Source organism: Oncorhynchus mykiss, chromosome 13 (genome assembly GCF_057628025.1).
Source record: "Oncorhynchus mykiss isolate SJ-2025 chromosome 13, ASM5762802v1, whole genome shotgun sequence".
Classification (NCBI taxonomy): Eukaryota; Metazoa; Chordata; class Actinopteri; order Salmoniformes; family Salmonidae; genus Oncorhynchus; species Oncorhynchus mykiss.
In genome coordinates this window covers 19,975,921-19,998,198 of record NC_143034.1, presented here as the reverse complement: position 1 = coordinate 19,998,198, position 22,278 = coordinate 19,975,921, and the positions used below count along the sequence as shown (strand labels likewise).

The 22,278-nt window shown below is 45.5% G+C and overlaps 1 protein-coding gene across 6 annotated transcripts in view; it reads right to left on the bottom strand.

Moving 5' to 3' along the window:
- The window catches only part of LOC110487234 (CREB-binding protein), a 68,018-nt gene that overhangs the window by 29,500 nt on the left and 16,240 nt on the right, over positions 1-22,278 (bottom strand). For all 6 annotated transcript variants that reach the window (XM_090195583.1, XM_090195584.1, XM_090195587.1 and 3 more), the window contains exons 2-5: positions 20,131-20,726; positions 9,352-9,486; positions 8,879-9,140; positions 1,169-1,282 (exon numbers count right to left, since the gene is read on the bottom strand). In XM_090195583.1, coding sequence (XP_090051709.1) covers positions 1,169-1,282; positions 8,879-9,140; positions 9,352-9,486; positions 20,131-20,726 — 1,107 coding nt within the window. The remainder of the gene's footprint in view (positions 1-1,168; positions 1,283-8,878; positions 9,141-9,351; positions 9,487-20,130; positions 20,727-22,278) is intronic.

Below are 22,278 nucleotides of genomic sequence, written 5' to 3'. Positions count from 1 at the left end.
TGGACTATGATAAACATATGCTGTTAGCTATAGTCCTATACAATGTAATCAAACAAATATACACGGTCATGTAGGCACACATTCATGTATACACACACACACACACAAAGCTTTCATAACCTGATTGATATTTATTCTTGGAACTTTACTTGCCATGAGATAGCCGTGTGAAACAGCAGATATGGTTCTAATCTTAGTGGTTTAACCACATTATGACACACAAGAGCTGTAGAAATTCCTTCAGGGGGTATTACATGTGTAAAATCTGCATATTAAATAGAGTTCAGCCAACATACTACTCTAAGTCTGCGTCCCAAATGGGACCCTATTCCCTATAGTGCACTATGGGCCCTGGTGTATGTAGGGAATAGGGTGCAATTTGGGACGCATCATAAGACAAAAAGAAAATCAGAGGAGAACAAACTGAAACGTTGCTTGCTATTTACACTGGCAGGAGTAAAGTCAGTGGTGCCATTGTGCTTTCCAGCATGTGAATCAAGCAGAGAGAAACAAACTCTCTGAAGAACAGAGTGATGAAAGAAGCTGAGCAGAGGGAGAGAGAATGAGCAAGCAGAGAACAAGAGAGAAAGAAGGAGTAAAAGAGCAAAGGGAAAAAAACAAGTAAGCAGAGTAAGGCAAAGAGAAGGAGAGAGAGGGAGCAATTAGCAGAGTGAGAGAACAAGAAAGGAGAAAGAGAAAAAAAACATCCATGGAGGCAGGCAGTCATCTGGGGGGGGGGGGTTAAATGAATCATCAGCCCACCAGCCAATCCCTCAGCAGGACAGCCACACACCCTCCATCCCCCTCCTCTCCCTCCTGCGTCTCGGATTACAAGCCCAGCAGGAGTCCACTCTTGCTCATCGAGCTGTTCATAGCCAGCCCTGTGGAACTCTAGCCTGGTCCCAGTTCTGATTGTGCCGTCTTGCCTAGATCTACGGTCATTGGCAAGACAGCACAAACATATCTAAGACCAGGCTAGAGGAACACACGGCTAGTATATAGATATCTACAGGTGGCGGTGTCTTATGGATGATGAAGTACTCATTGAGTAGGATGAGGTGGTTTCTAGTCACTGATCTAAGTTCAGTTTTGGGTTTTCACCCTAAATGGTTGATATATGGGGAGTCAGTAAACTGATCCTAGATCAGTGTGTGTGGGTACTACTCACGTTGCTGGTTCTTCTTGTCACTGGCGTTCTTTAGCGGCAGGCAGACAGGACAGTCGTGCCGCGTACAGTTCTTCCAGTGTGAGATGATCTGTCTGGATGACGCACAGTGAGCCACTACAGAGGGGAAAGGAAGAGCAGAGGGAACACAGCGTTACACCACCTGTAACACAGGTTTAATACAGTGAAATGCCTTTCTTGCACTAAACCCAACAATGCAGTAATCAATATCAATGTAATGCTAAAAAATAACAAGGTAGAATAAAATGAAATAAACACATGAGAAGTACGCCACATTACCAAAAGTATGTGGACACTTGCTCTTCGAACATCTTATTCCAAAATCACGGGCATTAATATGGAGTTGGTTCCCCCTTTGCTGCTGTAACAGCCTCCACTATAGTGGAAAGCCTTCCCAGAAGATGTTCGAACACTGCAGCGGGGACTCAATTCATCCGCAACAGCATTAGTGAGGTCGGGCACTGATTTTGGCCGATTTGTCCAGGCGTGCAGTCGGCTTTCCAATTCATCCCAAAGGTGTTCGGTGGGGTTGAGGTCAGGGCTCTGTGCAGACTAGTCAAGTTCTTCCACACCGAACTCAACAAACCATTTCTGTATGGACCTCGCTTTGTGCACAGGGACAATGTCATGCTGAAACAGGGAAAAGCCTTCCCCAAACTATTGCCAAAAAGTTGGAAGCACAGAATCGTCTAGAATGTCATTGTATGCTGTAGCGTTAAGATTTCCCTTCACTGCAACTAAGGGGCCTAGACCGAACAATAAAAAAAAAAGCCCCAGAACATTATTCTTCCTCTACCAAACTTTAGTTGGCTCTATGCATTCTGGCCGGTAGCGTTCTCCTGGCATTCAACAAACCCAGATTTGTCTGTCGGACTGCCAGATGGTGAGGCATGATTCATCACTCCAGAGAACGCGTTTCCACTGCTCCAGAGTCCAATGGTGGCAAGCTTTATACCACTTCAGCCAACACATGGTATTGGGCATGGTGATCCAAGGCTTGTGTGCAGCTGCTCGGCAATGGAAACCCATTTCATGAAGCTCCCGATGAGTTCTTGTGCGGACGTTGCGTCCAGAGGCAGTTTGGAATTCGGTGTTGCAAGGACCGAATTTTTACACGCTACACGTTTCAGCACTTGGCGGTCCCGTTCTGTGGCCTACCACTAACGCTGAGCCGCTGTTGCTCCTAGACGTTTCCACTTCACAGCACTTACAGTTGACCGGGGCAACTCTAGCAGGGCAGAAATTAGACGAACTGACTTGTTGGAAAGGTGGCACCCTATGATGGTGCCACATTGAATGACACTGAGCTCTTCAGTAAGGGCCATTACACTGCCAATGTTAGTCTATGAAGATCGCATGACTGTGTGCTGAGTTTTATACATCTGCAGAATCTGCTAATATGAAGGGATGTCCACATACTTTTGACCGTGTAGTGTAAGTAAGATATATACAGGGTCAGTTTGAATATTCTATTTTCAATGTGCAGGGATTCTGGAGTCATAGCAGCAGATAGAGGTCACTAGGCATCAGGATAAATGACAGAGTAGCAGCAGCATATATGATGATTATACGTGTTACAAAATGTATTTGTAATAATGACAATTACAACAATACTGAATTAAGACTTATTTGTACTTAATATAATATATCAATAAAATCAATTTAGCCTCAAATAAATAATGAAACATGTTCAATTTGGTTTAAATAATGCAAACACAAAGTGTTGGAGAAGAGAGTAAAAGTGCAATATGTGCTATGTAAAAGCTAAGGTTTCAGTTCCTTGCTCAGAACATGAGAACATATAAAAGCTGGTGGTTCCTTTTAATATGAGTCTTCAATATTCCCAGGTAAGAAGTTTTAGGTTGTAGTTATTATAGGACTATTTCCCTCTATACCATTTGTATTTCATTAACCTTTTGACTATTGGATGTTCTTATAGGCACTTTAGTATTGCCAGTGAAACAGTATAGCTTCTGTCCCTCTCCTCGCTCCTCCCTGGGCTCGAACCAGCAACACAACGACAACAGCCACCATCGAAGCAGCATTACCCATGCAGAGCAAGGGGAAAAACTACTAGAAGGCTCAGAGCGAGTGACGTTTGAAACGCTATTAGCGCGCGCTAACTAGCTAGCCATTTCACGTCGGTTACACCAGACTCATCTCGGGAGTTGATAGGCTTGAAGTCATAAACAGCGCAATGCTTGATGCACAACAAAGAGCTGCAGGCAACGCACGAAAGTGCTGTTTGAATGAATGTTTACGCGCCTGCAAGCCTTAGACTGTTCCCTTTGTTTACGGTACTGGTGCATCAGGTCTGACACCAACAGGCTACTGAACAGCTTCTAAATAGCTAACAAAATGGCTACACGGACTATCTGGGTTGACTCGTGTTTTTATGATTTTTTGGGGGGCACTGTTTCCATGTACGATCACAATACTCTATATATCTATATGTGTGTGTGTGTGTGTGTGTGTGTGTGTGTGTGTGTGTGTGTGTATGTATGTATGTATGTATGTATGTATGTATGTATGTATGTATGTATGTATGTATGTATGTATGTATGTATGTATGTATGTATGTATGTATACACACTAGAGGTCGACCGATTAATCGTAATGGCCGATTACTTAGGGCCGATTTCAAGTTTTCATAACAAATCGGAAATCGGTATTTTTTGGCGCCGATTTGCCGATTTGTAAAAAATGTAATACCTTTATTTAAAAATGATCAAATATCATTGTTTCCTCAATCTACACACTATACCCCATAATGACAAAGAACTGATTTTTTAGAAATGGTGGGGGAAAAAATTCAGACCCTTTACTCAGCACCTTGTGAAAGCACCTGTGGCAGTGATTAAAGCCTCGAGTCTTCTTGGGTATGATGCTACAAGCTTGGCACACCTGTATTTGGGGAGTCTCCCCCATTCTTCTCTGCAGATCCCCTCGAGCTCTGTCAGGTTGGATGGGGAGCATCACTGCACAGCCATTTTCAGGTCTCTCCAGAGATGTTCAATCGGGTTCAAGTCCGGGCTCTGGCTGGGCCACTCAAGGACATTCAGAGACTTGTTCCGAAACCACTCCTGCGTTGTCTTGGCTGTGTGCCTAGGGTTGTTGTCTTGTTGGAAGATGAACCTTCATCCCAGTCTGAGGTCCTGAGTGGTCTGGAGCAGGGTTTCATCAAGGATCTCTTTGTACTTTGCTCTGTTCATCTTTCCCTCGATCCTGACTAGTCTCCCAGTACCGGCCGCTGAAAAACCTCCCCACAGCTCTCATGGTCAGAGAGTCTTCAGGTGCCTTTTTGCAAACTTCAAGCGGGCTGTCTTGTGCCTTTCACTGATGAGTGACTTCTGTCTGACCACTCTACCATAAAGACCTGATTGGTGGAGTGCTGCAGAGATGGGTGTTCTTCTGGAAGGTTCTCCCATCACCACAGAGGAACTCTGTTAGAGTGAGCATTGAGTCCTTGGTCACATCCCTGACCAAGGCACTTCTCCCCTGATTGCTAAGTTTGGCTGGGCACAGCTCTAGGAAGAGTCCTGGTGGTTTTCTCCATTGAAGAATGATGGAGGCCACTGTGTTCTTGGGGACCTTCAATGGAGCAGAAATGTTTTGGTACCCTTCCCCAGATCTGTGCCTTGACACAATCCTGTCTCTGAGCTCTACAGACAATTCCTTCAACCTCATGGCTTGGTTTTTGCTCTGACATGCACTGTCAACTGTGGGACCTTTATAAAGACAGGTGTGCCTTTCTCGTGTTCAATCAATTGAATTTGCCACAAGTGGACTCCAATCAAGTTTTAGGAACATCAAGGATGATCAATGTTAACAGAATGCACCTGAGCTCAATTTCGAGTCTCATAGCAAAGGGTCTGAATACTTGTGTAAATAAGGTATCCGTTTTAATTTGATTCATTCATTTTAGAATGAGGCTATAATGTAACAAAATGTAGAAAAGATGAAGGGGTCTGAATACTTTCTGAATGCACTGTTTGAATAAAATCAAATATATATGTTGGCTACCGAGCTTGTCTGATGCTTTAAGCACTGCGATTAAAAATGACAAATTACTAAAAAGAGGGAGCCAGAGATCAATATAGCCTAACCAGAAGAAATAACCTGTTCTTGACCCCCTCCTCCCCCGGTGGCCTTGGCAGATTCTATCATTACGTTCCTAAAGTTGCCGGTAATAGGCTACACCGAAGGTCGGCAACCTTTTCCATTTGGAGTGATAAGTTGGCGTACCATTTCCACTGCTCTGCTTGTCAGTTATGATTTTTATCTGCACATTTTCAAAGAACAGTTTCATTTCAGTTATAACGTTTTCAAATGTCTAAATCAACGTCATGTGGTTAATCATAATTCTATCTAAACAAAAAAATTATTTGTGCTGACTGAAGGCGAATAAACTATAAGACAGAGTCGCACACTACATATATAATGTATAGGTTAAATCATCAACATTTCGGCATCACTGTGCCTTCAGGGTAATGTCATGCATACTTGAACCAGGTTATGTAGACAATCAGTGTAATTAGTGCAACCAATCACAGGGGGGTGTGAGGGTTGAGTCAATTATTAGAGTTAATTAGAATTAATTGAGTGAAACTGTTAAAAATCAATAGTTTATGGCATATTAAATATTAGGCTATTGTTATCATATGCAAGCAATTGAATATTGTCCATAATATTAGCATCAACATACATTATTGTTTAATTCAATGTCACATATTTAATGGTTTCCTATTTAATTTATATTTGTTACATGTAGTCTTTTGGTTCAACCTTAATGCATAATAAGCATCAACAGGGGGAACATATGCTAATAAGTTGTAGAAAGAATATATCAATTCATAAAAAACTTGTTCATAAGATGGGCCTGAGAGCAAAGTAAATATTCAGACCACTAGGGGGCCAAAGTTTTTAGATAGGATATCCAGTAAGCCTCCCTTAGTAATAGTAGGATCTCCATGTTACCTCCCCTCCTTGGTAGAGCAACATGCTCAATGCCTGTGTATTTGAGGGAGCAGATTGGATGGTTAGCTTCAACAAAGTGAGCTGCTACTGGATAGTCAATGTTCTTACACCTGATTGAGCTGTGGTGTTCAGCTATACGTTGTTGCAATTGTCTTTTCGTTGTGTCCTACGTAGGCTTTTCCACATGAGAATATGTAAAAATAGCCTACATAAAAAGCCAACAAATAAAATCATTGCAGCGCGGAGGTAGAATATATCATGATAAAAACCCATATCCTAAAAAACCACATTGGCTATGCATAGCTTGTCTGCAAGGAACTTCAAACATTGTATCAACTATTAACTTTTTCCGGAAGACGCTTGTGCTAGCAAACTTGCATAAATTACTCTGGGCCCTCAGAGTTTCCGTCCCAGTGAACTCCAGACAGACACAGCTGAAGGCTATTTTGTGCAAGAGATAAGAAGTAAATCAGGTATGGATTTTCTACCGGATCAGAGCATGACATTTTTTCCCCATTTCATTCGGAGTGGTTATCGAAAGGAAGAGAGCTGGAAAGATTTTTCAAATAGGCTACGTTGAGGAACTATTGTCAGGACACCGATCCTGTAGAGGTTAATGATGCAAACTAAAAGATAAACAGCGCCGGCAACAAGGAAAGCAGCCTCTGGGTGCAAGTTTTCCTGCTTGTTTATAGCCTCGCATAGTTCGTTAAGTTCCAGCGTGTTATTTTTCTTGTTCTGAGGTGGAATCTATACAACAGTCACGATAACAGCAATTAAGAATTATTTTGGTAGCAAAGCCGCGGTCGTCAATCAAATCTTATTATCAAGTGGCCGGTAGAATGCAGGGAAGAGGGGGCCAGTTTTCCCTTTGCCTTAATCGCGCAAATACTCCCCGTCTCGTCTAGAACGCCAGTGTTTTCACTTGGATACCCCGAAAATTGGGTCGGAATTACAGAGAGTCCAGGGCAGATTAGTCGAAGTTGAAGCTGGATTTGGCCTAAGTAACTGCCGATCTGATGTTCAAAAGTTATTGTCGGTTTTAAGAACTGATAGAGTACAAATAAATGCAGGAAGAGGAGTCTATAAGATCTCTGACATGAGTACAAAATGCACTTTAAGAGAGCAAGAGTGTATTCATGCCAACAGCATCCAGGCCTTCCAAAGCAACACAGAGAGCAGCAAGGCCGTAAACAATAAGTCTTGGCTTGTTATAACACCGAGGCAGAACAAGAAATTGAGGAGAAACCAGAGACTCCCCAAAGGCCTGGTTATCATACCAGGCTTCTCACAGGGATAATTCAGACTGGGAAGAGTCTACTACATTTGGCCTTGGGAGGCAGAAGAAGAGAACCACAACCAAAACAATGTGTTCTTTTTGGTTCTGGAATCTGTACCTGCCAGATTGGGTTTCTCCTGGCAGTGTTGGCTAACTGGCTAATATAGAGTCCCAGGGCCCTGTTCAACAGAATAAAAAAAATTATTGGGCAAAATCTGCACCTCGTCATTGGCCTCATTAGGGAGAGAACAAGAAACAACAAAACATGTTTCTCCTGGTTTTGTAGCAGACATATTGGGTTCCCTCTATTCTCCAGAGCAGAGAACCCAAGTTGGCTAACAGAGAGCCCTGGATCCTGTCAGTAGGGCACACAATAGCAAAACATTTTGCAACGGTAAACTAGAATCTGGCAATTATTATTGGACAAATTCAAGAAGAACCTCCGCATTTCAGAATGCTTTAAAACATTTTCGCCCAACTGAAGATGACCCCGACTGATGCGCCTGCTGCTGCCACTAGCCCTGGGAAAGCCCTGGGCAAGCCCTGGGGTAGGAGAAGAGGGAGTCTAGAACTAAAGGCAAGTATACATGAAAGTGACAGCTAAGTGAATAAATTGCTTGAAGCGGTGTAGAGAAGTATGAATGCATAACTATTAGGGAATACACCAACATGGCAAGACTGTTTGAGCATTAATAATAAAACCCTCAAATTATCTCAAAATGAATTTCTTACAGACTCAATACACAACCCCTCATAATAAGAGCTTAGCAATAGTTTGCTTAGATTCTGTGAATTCTCAAAACAAGCCAATCCAAGCACCAGAATCACCTAAGAAAATACAAATCTATTTACATTAGATCTGAGAAAAAGGAACAATTACTCTGAAGAGGAACGTTCGTGCTGATTATTTGGGTGGTGGGTAGCCGAAGGAAATGAGCTGGCAGAGACACGAAGAACCAACGACTTGGCATGCACAAGTGTTTGGCTTCATATGACACTTCAACCAGACAGCATACCAGGCCAGACATAAATGAGAGGGAGGCTGGAGGGGAATTTTCCATTAAAGCCATGAAAGAGAAAATACAACTAGAGAATGAAGGGAAAGAAGGAGAAAGGATTGAGAGGGAAAGAGAAAAGGGGAGAGAGTGGGAAAGTAGCATTCGAGGTGTAGAACTGGAAATCCCCAGTGGCGTGACCAGATTAGGCAAAGATGCATGGTGTGAACGTTGTGGAGTGAAGGAGAGCGCCTGGCCTTTGTGTTACTTGGAGAGAAATCAGACAGGACGAGTGGAGGGAGGGAGGAGTGATGAGACAGGGGGAGAGAGAAACTCTGGCCTCAACAACCCAGCCATGGTGCTACTCCACACCAAGGATGTGTCCCCACCCTCCATTAGCCACAGTGCCAGACCTTGCCCCCCCCCACCCCCAGTACTGACCCTGGCAGGACTTGCCGGCCTGGCAGTGGGTCATGTGGTTGAGGACATTCTTCATGGTGCGGCAGTGTGGCAGGGCGCAGGCCCGCACCTCCCCATTGGCTTGCTCGCGCCGCTGGCACTTGTGGGCGTGGAGCAGGAGCACCAGCTGCTGTTGGATCAGTTTGCGCTTCTCCGGGTCGGCCGTGGGGCCAGAGATGGATACACTGCCGGGCACAGGGACCATGCCCACCGAGGGCACCTGCTGCCCGGGCTGCTGCTGGAGCTGGAGGGGTGGAGGAAAGAGGGGGGGGGATATGTTAAAGAACCTCTACCTCAAAATAATTGCACCTAACTACAGTGACAGGATCCCAGGATCAATGCAAAGCCTTGACATTTGCACATAACATACAGAGAGAACAGGAAACACTCCTGAAAAAAGTTGTGCACTCTTTAGGGAATAGGGTGCCAGACTAGGTGTGGACAGAAGGACTCACCAGGTTTGGCACGCTGGTGACGGCGGTAAGGGGTGCTGCCTTGTTCTGAAGCTGCTGGGGGTTCACCCCCTGCCCTGGCCCCCCCTGGCCATACTGACCACCAAACGGACTGCCACCGTTACTGCCCAGGCCCAACTGAAAGAACAAAAAGGAGAGAGGAGAAGGAGAGAATGGGAGAGGGGAGAAAATGTCAGGAAGCATTTAAAAACACTGTCCATGTAAATAACTAAGTCGCTCTGGATAAGAACTTCAGTTAATGTATCAAGTGTCAATTCCATTTCAACAAGCCAAGCACACAAACCCAAATCTCAAAACATGGAAAATGCTCCAAGCATCAATTTGTCTTCTCCAATTCTGCACCAATTTGTCAACAAGCAGATCTCCCAGTGAGGTCTATGCCAGTCACAGCTCGTACATGGTGCCATTATAGCTCTGCCAACTTGGTCCCACCACAACCCTGCTAGTGCCAACACAGCTCAGCCATAGCCCCACACCACAACCCTACTGCCAGAGTTTGAGCTGCAGGCTGAGGAGCCAGAGGGCCTTGGCTGCATCCCTCCTCTTCCTTCCCACTTTCTCCCCCAGTACCCCTTCATCTCTTCCTCTCCATCTACAATCACCCCAGCTATCACTTTCCTAATTCCCCCTTCCACAGCATGGAGAAGCCAGACAGAGACCCCTACATCTCTCCCCCTCTGATCCCATGCAGCAGGCAGGCTTAGACCACGGCAGGTGGCAGAAACACCCTCCCTCCCTCCATCCATCCATCCCCCGGGGAACAGTCCCCCCCAGGCCGTTGACAGCGCTCCAGCAGACCAGATAAAAAGGCCCAGCTGAGGCAACCAGAAACCAGCAGCTTAATTCAAACACACAAACACAGCTGAAGATAGATGGAGGTGGGTTGGGGCCTATCTTTCTGTCTCTCGCTGACACTCCACACAGACGAGCACTGAAGAAAAGTGCCCGCCGTGCACTCCAGACACTCCTCCTCCTCCTCATCATTCTGACACACTCCACACAGCTCTGCTTTGAGCCTTGCCACTCCACTGTCAGACGAGAGCGACAGAGACACAGGAGTGTATGCAGCTTGTCTGGCCGTACACATAGATAACCTTATCCCTCCCTGTCTTCCCTAATCCCTCCCTGTCTTCCCTATTCCTCCTTTCACACGCACCCCCTTATTCTGCATCTGATGAAGTGATTTACTGCCCAATGGTACGGCAAAGAGCCAAGGAAAGAGGAAGATCACACACCCAGAAAGGAGATTTACAACCAAGTAAAATGCAGTCAACAGACCACAACAAAGACCATCACCATGAAGAGACACTTTCTCCATGCCCCTCTCCATCTCTCTGAAACAACTCAACTACAACCAATATGCTCTCGTTCAGTCTCTCTATCCCCTCTACGTCACACACCAAACTAATCACCACTGAGTTTCTCAATCTCACACCCATACCAAACTCCTACAGGTTCTCTCAGCGGACTGGTCTCCATGTAAACACACAACTATAAACACTGTTAAGACCCCCTCTCTGTGTTGAGGTTACAGACAGGCAGTACCCCTTATTAGACAACAGAGACTGAAGAATGGATGGTTTCCTATTGGTTTCCTGTGAAACCACATAAGAGCAGTGTCACTGAGGCTTAGGTAAACAATCCCTAGCAATCTACACACACACTGTTATAATCAACTGTAGAATCCCCTAAGGACAGTGATTGAGTAGAAGATGAGAATGTTAACTCAATATTAGTCCATAGCAGTTCGTCACAACTAGAATTCTAGTTCTAATTCTATGCACAGAGCTTGCAACTGAATACTGCTGCCAACAGATATCTAATGTCCTTAAAAAAAAACAGACTCAAGCCAATAGGCAACCAGCTTGTCACATGTGCAGCCCATTGTACAAAAAGAGAGCAGTTATGAGTCTGCAGTGCTGTTGGTGGAGATGTTTTTAAATTGTCCTCCAAGGACACTGGCGCGCTGTTAGAAATGTATCATCCCGTTAGAAACAAAGACCAGGCGTTGTAAGGAAAGGCTACGGAGGTTCTCACCTCTCATTAATTCATTGGGCAATTAAGCCAGTGAATTAAGCCCAGTAAAAACTTAAGCACTGGCTTGGTGTTTGACACAGAGGCAGCATCAGACATTGGTGTAGTAGAGCTGTACTAGGCACAGGGGAGGCTGGCTAAGTGGTTCCTGGTTCCAGATCTGTTTAGGGACCATAGAAAGGGGCAAGACAAGACCAATATATCTGGGACCAGGCTATGGCTACTGCCACGTTCACGTCATGTCGGAGTGATCGGAGGAACGACATGTCTACTTGGAGAGTTCACGTGCTTTGAGCTCGGAAGGAACAATTTTTGTTGCCATTTTCAGTGGTGCGTGGCATCAGAGTTAAGCAGGTGGGAAAGATCAGGGCCCAGAGTTCATACCAGAGTTTCCTAGTCGTAAATAATCAAATAAAAATGTTATTGGTCACATACAAATGGTTAGCAGATGTTATTTTGAGTGTAGCAAAATGCTTGTGCTTCTAGTTCCAACAGTGCAGCAATATCTAACAATTCCACAACAGCTACCAAATACACACAAATCTAAGTAAAGTAATACACCGCTCAAAAGTTTGTCACTTAGAAATGTCTTTGTTTTTGTCCATTAAAATATTGTCAAATTGATAAGAAATGCAGTGTAGACATTGTTAATGTTGTAAATGACTATTGTAGCTGGAAACGGCTGATTTTTTATGGAATATCTACATAGGCGTACAGAGACCCATTATCAGCAACCATTACTCCTGTGTTCCAATGGCACAGTGTGTTAGCTAACCCCTGCTTAAGCAGGGGGACACGTCTGGCACTGCAGGATTTCAGTCCCTGGCGGCGTAGTGTGTTACTGATGGTAGGCTTTGTTACTTTGGTCCCAGCTCGCTGCAGGTCATTCACTAGGCCCCCCCGTGTGGTTCTGAGATTTTTGCTCACCGTTCTTGTGATCATTTTGACCCCACGGGGTGAGATCTTGCGTGGAGCCCCAGATCGAGGGAGATTATCAGTGGTCTTGTATGTCTTCCATTTCCTAATAATTGCTCCCACAGTTGATTTCTTCAAATCAAGCTGCTTACCTATTGCAGACGCAGTCTTCCCAGCCTGGTGCAGGTCTACAATTTTGTTTCTTGTGTCTTTTGACAGCTCTTTGGTCTTGGCCATAGTGGAGTTTGGAGTGTGACAGTTTGAGGTTGTGGACAGGTGTCTTTTATACTGATAAGTTCAAACAGGTGCCATTAATACAGGTAACGAGTGGAGGACGGAGGAGCCTCTTAAACCTCTTGGAACTACCGCTCCCGGATCCGGGAGAATTGTCATCAACTGACACTAATTAGCATAACGCAACAGACAAAAAATATTACTAGAAAATATTCCTATTCATGAAATCACAAGTGAAATATATTGAAACAGCTTAGCATTTTGTTAATCACCCTGTCATCTCCGATTTTGAAATTATGCTTTACAGCCAAAGCAAGACAAGCATTTGTATAAGTTTATCGATAGCCTAGCATAGCATTATGCCTAGCTAGCAGCAGGCAGCTTGGTCACGAAAATCAGAAAAGCAATCAAATTAAATTGTTTACCTTTGATGAGCTTCGGATGTTTTCACTCACGAGACTCCCAGTTAAATAGCAAATGTTCCTTTTTTCCATAAAGATTATTTTTGTAGCCGGAATAGCTCCGTTTGTTCTTCACGTTTGACTGAGAAATCAACCGGAAATTGCGGTCACGACAACGCCGAAAAATATTTCAAAATTAGATCCATAATATCGACAGAAACATGGCAAACGTTTTTTATAATCAATCCTCAAGGTGTTTTTCAAATATCTATTCGATAATATATCAACCGGGTCAGTTGGCTTCTTAGTAGGAGCGAAACAATGGCCGCATTTGTCTATTACGCACAAAACACTCTGAGAGTCACCAGGTGACCACTTACAATGTTGTCGCTCACGCTCATTTTTCAAAATAAAAGCCTGAAACTATGTGTTGTGACACTAGACACATCAGGGAAGCCATAGAAAAAGGAATCTGGTTGATATCCCTTTCACTGCTCAATAGGGACGCATAGGAACGCAGAGGTTTCTAAATAAGAGTCACTTCCTGATTGGATTTTTCTCAGGCTTTCGCCTGCAATATCAGTTCTGTTATACTCAGACAATATTTTTACAGCTTTGGAAACTGTAGAGTGTTTTCTATCCTAAGCTGTCAATTATACGCATATTCTATTATCTGGTCCTGAAAAATAGCCCATTTACTTTGGGAACGTTATTTTTTTTAAATGAAACTAGTGCCCCCTAGTTTCAAGAGAGCCAGAAATCTTGCTTGTTTGTAGTTGACCAAATACTTATTTTCCACCATAATTTGCAAATAAAGTCATTAAAAATCCTACAATGGGATTTTCTGGAATTTTTTTCTTCTCAATTTGTCTGTCATAGTTGAAGTGTACCTATGATGAAAATTACAGGCCTCTCTCATCCTTTTAAGTGGGAGAACTTGCACAATTGGTGGCTGACTAAATACTTTTTTTGCCCCACTGTACCTTCTGGAGTGTGTGCTGCTATGGTGACCAGTGAGCTGAGAGAAGGCTGGGCTTAACCTAGCAGAGACTTGTAGATGACCTGGAGCCAGGGGTTGTGGCGACGAGTATGAAGCGAGGGCCAGCCAACGAGAGTGTACAGGTCGCAGTGGTGGGTGGTGTACGGGGCTTTGGTGACAAAACGGATGGCACTGTGATAGACTGCATCCAATTTGTTGAGTAGAGTGTTGGATGCTATTTTGTAAATGACATCGCCAAAGTCGAGGATTGGTAGGATGGTCAGTTTTACAAGGGTATGTTTGGCAGCATGAGTGATGGATGCTTTGTTGCGAAATAGGAAGCCGATTCTAGATTTCATTTTGGATTGGAGATGTTTAATATGAGTCTGGAAGGAGAGTTTACAGTCTAACCAGACGCCTAGGTATTTGCAGTTGTCCACATATTCTAAGTCAGAACCGTCCAGAGTAGTGATGCTGGGCGGGCGGGCAGCGGTTGAAGAGCACGCATTTAGTTTTACTTGCATTTAAGAGCAGTTGGATGGCATTGAAGCTCATCTGGAGGTTAGTTGACAGTGTCCAAAGAAAGGCCAGAGGCATACAGAATGGTGTCCGTCTGCGTAGAGGCAGATCAAAGAATCACCAGCATCAAGAGCGACGTCATTGATGAATACAGTTTGGGGTGTGAGAGGAGTCGGCCCGAGAACTGAACCCTGTGGAACCCCCATTGAGACTGCCAGAGGTCCGGACAACAGGTCCTCCGATTTGACATACTGAACTCTGTCAGAGAAGTAGTTGGTGAACCAGGTGAGGCAATCATTTGAGAAACCAAGGCTGTTGAGTCTGCCAATAAGAATGTTGTGATTGACAGAGTCAAAAGCCTTGGCCAGGTCAATGAATAGGGCTGCACAGTAATGTCTCTTATCGATGGCGGTGATATGGTTTAGGACCTTGAGCGTGGCTGGGGTGCACCCATGACCAGCTCTGAAACCAGATTGCATAGCGGAGAAGGTATGGTGGGATTCGAAATGGTCGGGAATCTGTATGTTAACTTGGCTTTGAAGACCTTAGAAAGGCAGGGTAGAATAGATATGGGTCTGTAGCAGTTTGGGTCTAGAGTGTCTCCCTCTTTGAAAAAGGGGATGACCGTGGCAGCTTTCCAATCTATGGGAATCTCAGACGATACGAAAGAGAGGTTGAACAGGCTAGTAATGGGGGTTGCAACAATTTCAGCAGATAATTGTAGAAAGAGAGGGTCCAGACTGTCCAGCCCAGCTGATTTGTAGGTGTCCAGATTTCGCAGCTCTTTCAGAACATCAGCTATCTGGATTTGGGTGGAGAAGTGGGGGAGGTTTGGGCGAGTTGCTGTGGGGAGCGCAGGGCTATTGACTGGGGTAGGGGTAGCCAGGTGGAAAGCATGGCAAGCCGTAGAGAAATGCTTATTGAAATTCTCAATTATAGTGGATTTATCGGTGGTAACAGTGTTTCCTAGCCTCAGTGCAGTGGGCAGCTGGGAGGAGGTGCTCTTATTCGCCATGGACTTTACAGTGTGTCCCAGAACTTTTTAAAGTTTGTGCTACAGAATGCAAATTTCTGCTTGAAAAAGCTAGCCTTGGCTATCCTAATTGCCTGTGTATATTTGTTCCTAACTTCCCTGAAAAGTTGCACATCACGGGGGCTGTTCGATGCTAATGCAGTACGCCACAGGATGTTTTTGTGCTGGTCAAGGGCAGTCAGGTCTGGAGAGAACCAAGGGCTATTATCTGTTCCTGGTTCTAATTGTTTTTTAATGATGCATGCTTATTTAAGATGGTGAGGAAGGCACTTTTCAAGAATAACCAGGAATCCTCTACAGATGGGATGAGGTCAATATCCTTCCTGGATACCCGGGCCAGGTCGATTAGAAAGGCCTGCTCGCTGAAGTGTTTAAGGGAGCGTTTGACAGTGATGCGGGGTGGTAGTTTGACCACAGACCCATTACGGACGCGCAGGCAATGAGGCAGTGATCGCTGAGATCTTGGTTGAAAACAGCAGAGGTGTATTTGGAGAGCAAGTTGGTTCGGATGATATCTATGTGCCCGTGTTTACGGATTTGTGTTGTACCTCGTGGGTTCATTGATAATGTGTGTGAGATTGAGGGCATCAAGCTTAGATTGTAGGATGGCCGGTGTGTTAAGCATATCCCAGTTCAGGTCACCTAGCAGCACGAACTCTGAAGATCGATGGTGGGCAAACAATTCACATGTGATGTCCAGGGCACAGCTGGGGGCAGAGGGTGGTCTATAGCAAGCGGCAACAGTGAGAGACGTGTTTCTGGAAAGATGGATTTTTAGAAGTAGAAGTTTGAATTGTTAGGGTACAGACCTGGATAGTAAGACAAAACTCGGCAGGCTCTCTGCAGTAGATTGCAACACCGCCCCCTTGGGCAGGTCTATCTTGTCGGAAAATGTTATAGTTGGACATTTCAGGGTTTTGGGTGGACTTCCTAAGCCAGGATTCAGACACGGCTAGGACATCCGGGTTAGCAGTGTGTGCTAAAGCAGTGCATACAACAAACTTCGGGAGGAGGATTCTAATGTTAACATGCATGAAGCCAAGGCTTTTACGGTTACAGAAGTCAACAAATGAGAGCACCTGGGGAGTAGGAGTGGAGCTAGGCACTGCAGGGCCTGGATTAACCTCTACATCACCAGAGGAACAGAGGAGTAGGATGAGGGTACGACTAAAGGCTATCAGGACTGGTCGTTTAGTGCGTTCAGATCAGAGTAAAAGGAGCAGGTTTCTGGGTGTGAGAGAATAGATTCAAGGCATAATGTACAGACAGGAGTATGGTAGAATGTGAGGACATTGGAGGTAAACCTAGGCATTGAGTAATGATGAGAGAGATATTGTCTCAAGAGATGTTTTAACCAGGTGATGTCACCTCATATGTGGGAGGTGGAACTAAAATGGTAGGTTAAGGCATATTGAGCAGGGCTAGCGGCTCTACAGTGAAATAAGACAATAAATCACTAACCGGGACAGTAATGGACAAGGCATATTGATATTAGTGAGAGACATGCGTAGCAGGGTGATCAATAGTGGTTGGGCTGGCTGGAGACATGGCGATTCAGACAGCTAGCAGAAGGGCCTTAGAGGGACGTCTCGATGGAGCAAAGTCTGTTTTGGACATCGATAGACCAGTAGTGATGGATTAGTAGGGTTCTGAGTAGCAGAGGGGTCAAAGTCCAATTGGCAAAATTGGTATAGTGGCCCAGGAAATTGGCCGATGTATCTATACAGCTAACAGTCCAATATGCTTTAGACAGCTAGCGGGCTGCGGCTGCCGGATGGGCATTCAGGGGTGGTCGCGATGTAGAGGCCAGTGGAGTACCCCCTCGAGCAGATTACGTCGTAGTCCAGTCGTGAAGGATCAGCGGGGTTCCGTGCCCCATACCGGCAGTAGAAGGGGTCTGGGTATCGTAGCCCAGGAGTGACTGATAGGCCTCTTTAGCTAGCCGGGAGAAAGGGCCTAGCATGGGCTAGCTCCAGGCTAATTGGTGTTTGCTTCGGGACCGACGTTAGGCAATACTCAGATAGCAGCTAGCTAGCTGCAAAGATCCAGGTGAAAATGTCCAGAGCATGCGGTAGGAATCCGTGGACATGGAGAGAAAATAGGTCTGGTATGCTCTGGTTTGAGTCGCGTTGTACAAACTGGCGAGAGCTTTCCGAGCTAAAGGTTAGCTGATGACCGCTAGCAGTGGTTAGCTGGCTACTAGCTGGTAGCTAGTGAGCTGGCTAGCTTCTGTTGGGGGATTTTGGATTCAAGGTGAATAATACTTTAGAAAAAAAACAGATCCGCACCACATTGAGTGAGGCGGGCTGGGTTGCAGAGTGTTTAGAAGTTGAGTTTTTGAAAAAATATTTTAAAATATATGCGAAGAAAAAAATACATATATATACACGGGACACGACGATTTCAAAAGACGTCTGACTATAGCCGGAAATCTGCCGTTTCCGGGTATAGTAGTCATTTACAATTTGATGTCATTTTAAAAATGGACAAAACATGTGTTTCTCTTTCACAAAGGAGGACATTTCTAAGTGACCCCAAACTTTTGAATGGTAGTGTACATATAAATACGGATGAGCAATGACCGAGCGGCATAGGCAAGATGCAATAGATTGTATAATATACAGTATTTACATATGAGATGAGTAATGTAAGATGTGTAAACACTATTAAAGTGGCATTATTAAAGTGACTAGTGATCCAGTTATTAAAGTTGTATGTGGGCAGCAGCCTCTCTGTTAATGACGGGCTGTTTAACGGTCTGATGGCCTTGAGATAGAAGCTGTTTTTCAGTCTCTCGGTCCCAGCCTTGATGCACCTGTACTGACCTCGCCTTCTGGATGGTAGCGGAGTGGCTCGGGTGGTTGATGTCCTTGATGATCTTTTTGGCCGACATGGGGTGCTGTAGGTGCCCTGGAGGGCCGGAAGTTTGCCCCCGGTGATGCGTCATGCTGACCACACCACCCTCTGGAGAGCCCTGCGGTTGTGGGTGGTGCAGTTGCCATATCAGGCGGTGATACAGCCCGACAGGATGCTCTCAATTGTGCATCTGTAAAAGTTTGTGAGGGCTTTAGGTTAAATTTCTTCGGCCTCCTGAGGTTGAAGTGGCACTGTTTCGCCTTCACCACACTGTGTGGGTGGACCATCTCAGTTTGTCTGCGATGTGTACGCCAAGGAACTTCAAACTTTCCACCTTCTCCACTGCTGTCCCGTCGATGTGGATAGAGAGGTGCGCCCTCTGCTGTTTCCTGAAGTCCACGATCACATCCTTTGTTTTGTTGACGTTGAGTGAGAGGTTGATATCCTGACACCACACTCCAGAGTGCCCTCACCTCCTCCCTCAGGATGTCTCGTTGTGGTTGGTAATCAAGCCTACTACTGTTGTGTCGTCTGCAAACTTGATGATTGAGATGGAGGCGTGCATGGCCACGCATGTCATGGGTGAACAGGGAGTACATGAGGGGGCTGAGCATGCAACCTTGTGGGGCCCCAGTGTTGAGTATCAGCGAAGTGGAGATGTTTCCTACCTTCACCAATTGGGTGCAGCCCGTCAGGAAGTCCAGGCCCCGTCAGGAAGTCCAGGCCCCAATTGCACAGGGCGGCTTTGAGACCCAGGGCCTCAAGCTGAATGATAAGCTTGGAGGGTCCTATGGTGTTGACTGCTGAGCTGTAGTCAATGAACCGCATTCTTACATAAGTATTCCTCTTGTCCAGATAGGGCAGTGTGTAGTGTGATGGCGGCAGGGTAGCCTAGTGGTTAGAGCGTTGGACTAGTAACCGAAAGGTTGCAAGTTCGAATCCCCGAGCTGACAAGGTACAAATCTGTCGTTCTGCCCCTGAACAGGCAACCACTGAAAAGGCCGTCATTGAAAATAAGAATTTGTTCTTAACTGACTTGCCTAGTAAAATAAAAGGTAAAATATAAAAAAATATAAAAAAAACATTGTCCTATTGAGGCGGTAGGCAAATTGAAGTGGGTCTAGGGTGACAGGTAAGGTGGAGGTGATTGACTAGTCTCTCAAAGCACTTCATGATGAGAGAAGTGAGTGCTACGGGGCAATGGTAACTGAAGTAAATTACTATTGTCTTCTTGGGTACAGGAACAATGTTGGCCATCTTGAAGCATGTGGGGACAGAAGACTGGGGCAGGGAGAGATTGAATGTGTCCGTAAACACACCAGCCAGCTGGTTCGCACACGCTCTGAGGACGTGCCGTCTGGGCATTACGAGTTGGTGGGACATTCACATGCATTTTTCCCAGTAAAAGGGTTGTATTTCCGAGTTCCCAACATGACCGCAACATGTGACATGATTCTTTCTTAATGGTTCGGCCCATGCGGAGGGCATTTATTAATTTCCGATTTAGTACCCAGCAGTATCAGAGAGCTATCACCCAATCAGGATGGATCTGTTCTACACAGTGCCACAGTAACTAGCACCAAAGCTGAGAATTCATGGATGATCCTGTACAAATGATGATTCAACACACACAAAGAAGAGCTATAAAGAGATATCGCTGCTCTCTGACCATTTGACACATTTAAGACCTGTCTTTCTGTCACAGACAGACATTTCATACATGCCTCTCCATGATTAAGAGTGTAGTTTGTGTGTGTAGTTTGTGTGAGTCTCTCAGCCCTGTGACTCACCTTGTTCATGTTGCCCGCCTGCTGGGCGGCAGCGTTCAGGGTGGCAGCGCCCACCTGTGGCCCGCCCTGCTGTGTGAGTGTCTCTGCCAGCGAGCTGCCCACTCCTCCTCCTGGTGCCGCCTGCGTGGCCTGGTACTGACCCCGGCCTCGTCCACCTCCAGGACCCAGCCCCAGGCCTCCGTTTATCACCTGGCCCGGCTGGTGCTGCCCACCCTGACCTAACATCCCGGCATGGCCCCCCAGAGACTGGTTGAAGTTCTGTCCGGTCCCCGCTTTCGGCGACCCTTGACCCAAGGAGCTCTTCCCGTGTGCTGCACCCAACTGACCCCCAATGCCACTGGGCTGAGTTCCTCCTCCAGCACCCCCGATGAGACCAGAGGCACTACCCACCCGGAGGAGTTCTGACAGCTGCTTGTGCTTGGCCACTGCGTCCGGGACCTTGGAGCCCAGAGGTCCAGGACCCCCAGGGTTGACGTTACCCCCATTGGAAGGCATTCCGCCCCCCGTCATACCCCCCAGGCCAGAGCCTCCGTTGGGGATCAGCTCGTCTGGCAGGTCGTTCTCCAGGTCGTCCCATGATAAGGAGCCTAGATCCACTGTAGAAGAGGAAGAGAGAAAAACAGGTTAATAATATGGATTGATATCATGAAAATTCATGGGCTGATATTCCTGTCTGTGTAAGTGCCATTGAAATACAGTTTCAGCCAGCCTATCGCAGACCTGCAAATCCTAAATCATTTTTATGAGAACAACTTCAGCGCAGTTTTCTGACAAGGTGGTGCTGATGTAGGCCTAAGGTTGGGTAGGGTATAGGTTCAGCGCATGTCAGTCAACTTCCCCTTAGGAAGTTGGAGCATTTAGCATTTTTGAAAAACCTGTAACTGCCATTTCCTGAAACTAAGAGTCTTAAATTATATCCAACACAGAAGTACTGCTTTTATGTGCATAGTTTAGTGTAAAAGTTAACTGGCTTCATTTTGTTTGGGGAGATAATTCTAAAATGATTAAATCACTGGAAGCAATGTAGTAGCTTACTGTATGCTATTTGGAATATGAAACAACTGAAGTAGCCCTATATGAGTTAGTTTCACATCTACATCCCTGACTTAGTCCATCAAGTTAGGTCTGATTACTAGGCTACCGTTCATTCAACATGCCTGGTTATTGGTGAACTGACTATTATGACATCTAGTATCACACTACTATGGTTGACACACAGCTACATCAAGAGAACAGATCAACAACTGATTCATTAACATAGGCCTACTAGTCTTTAACAGTATACCGTAACTTTGTCAAGGATGGACAGGTATTTGCGGAACAGCTCTCCACCACGTCTGTTTCCATCCACGCAGCGGCGAAAAACTGAACTACCGCAACACCACACGTTTCCTTTCTCTAACATGCACTCGTGCATTCAATACAACCGTTGAGATCACAGCATGTCCGGGAAAGAAAGTGTTCTTGCCTAGTTGACTAAACACTGTAGCTAACTACAAAATAGTGGTTGTGCTTGACAAACAATTTTGGGGAAAATAGTAAACAGTTCGTTCTCCATTTTTCCTACCCTTTTCCCCCCTCACAACAGCAGTATCAACGGATGAAGTGGAGAGCTGCCATCCACCTCAGGAGGAAGATAAAACCAGAGACAGAAAACCCTGCGCTGGTTGTTCCTGGTTCAATTGAAGTCAAAGAACTGAGCAGACCAGACCCAGCTGCTATCGCATTGGTGTCTATGTGAGAGCCACCACCTTAAGTAGACAGGAACTGACAATGTTTTCGCAATGGTAAATAGGGATGCACGACATATCGGTGAACATAGGAATCTGCCGATATTAGCTAAAAATGCCAACATCGGTATCGGCCCAATGTCTTGTTTAACGCCAATGTGCAAAACCGATGTCCAAGTACGGTATGACGTGCATACCTAAACTCAGCAAAAAAAGAAACGTCCTCTCACTGTCAACTGCGTTTTTTCGAGCCAATTTAACGTGTACATATTTGCATGGACATAACCAGATTCAACAACTGAGACATAAACTGAACAAGTTCCACAGACATGTGACTAACAGAAATTGAATGATGTGTCCCTGAACAAGGGGGGGGGGGGGGGGGGGTCAAAATCAAAAGTAACAGTTAGTATCTGGT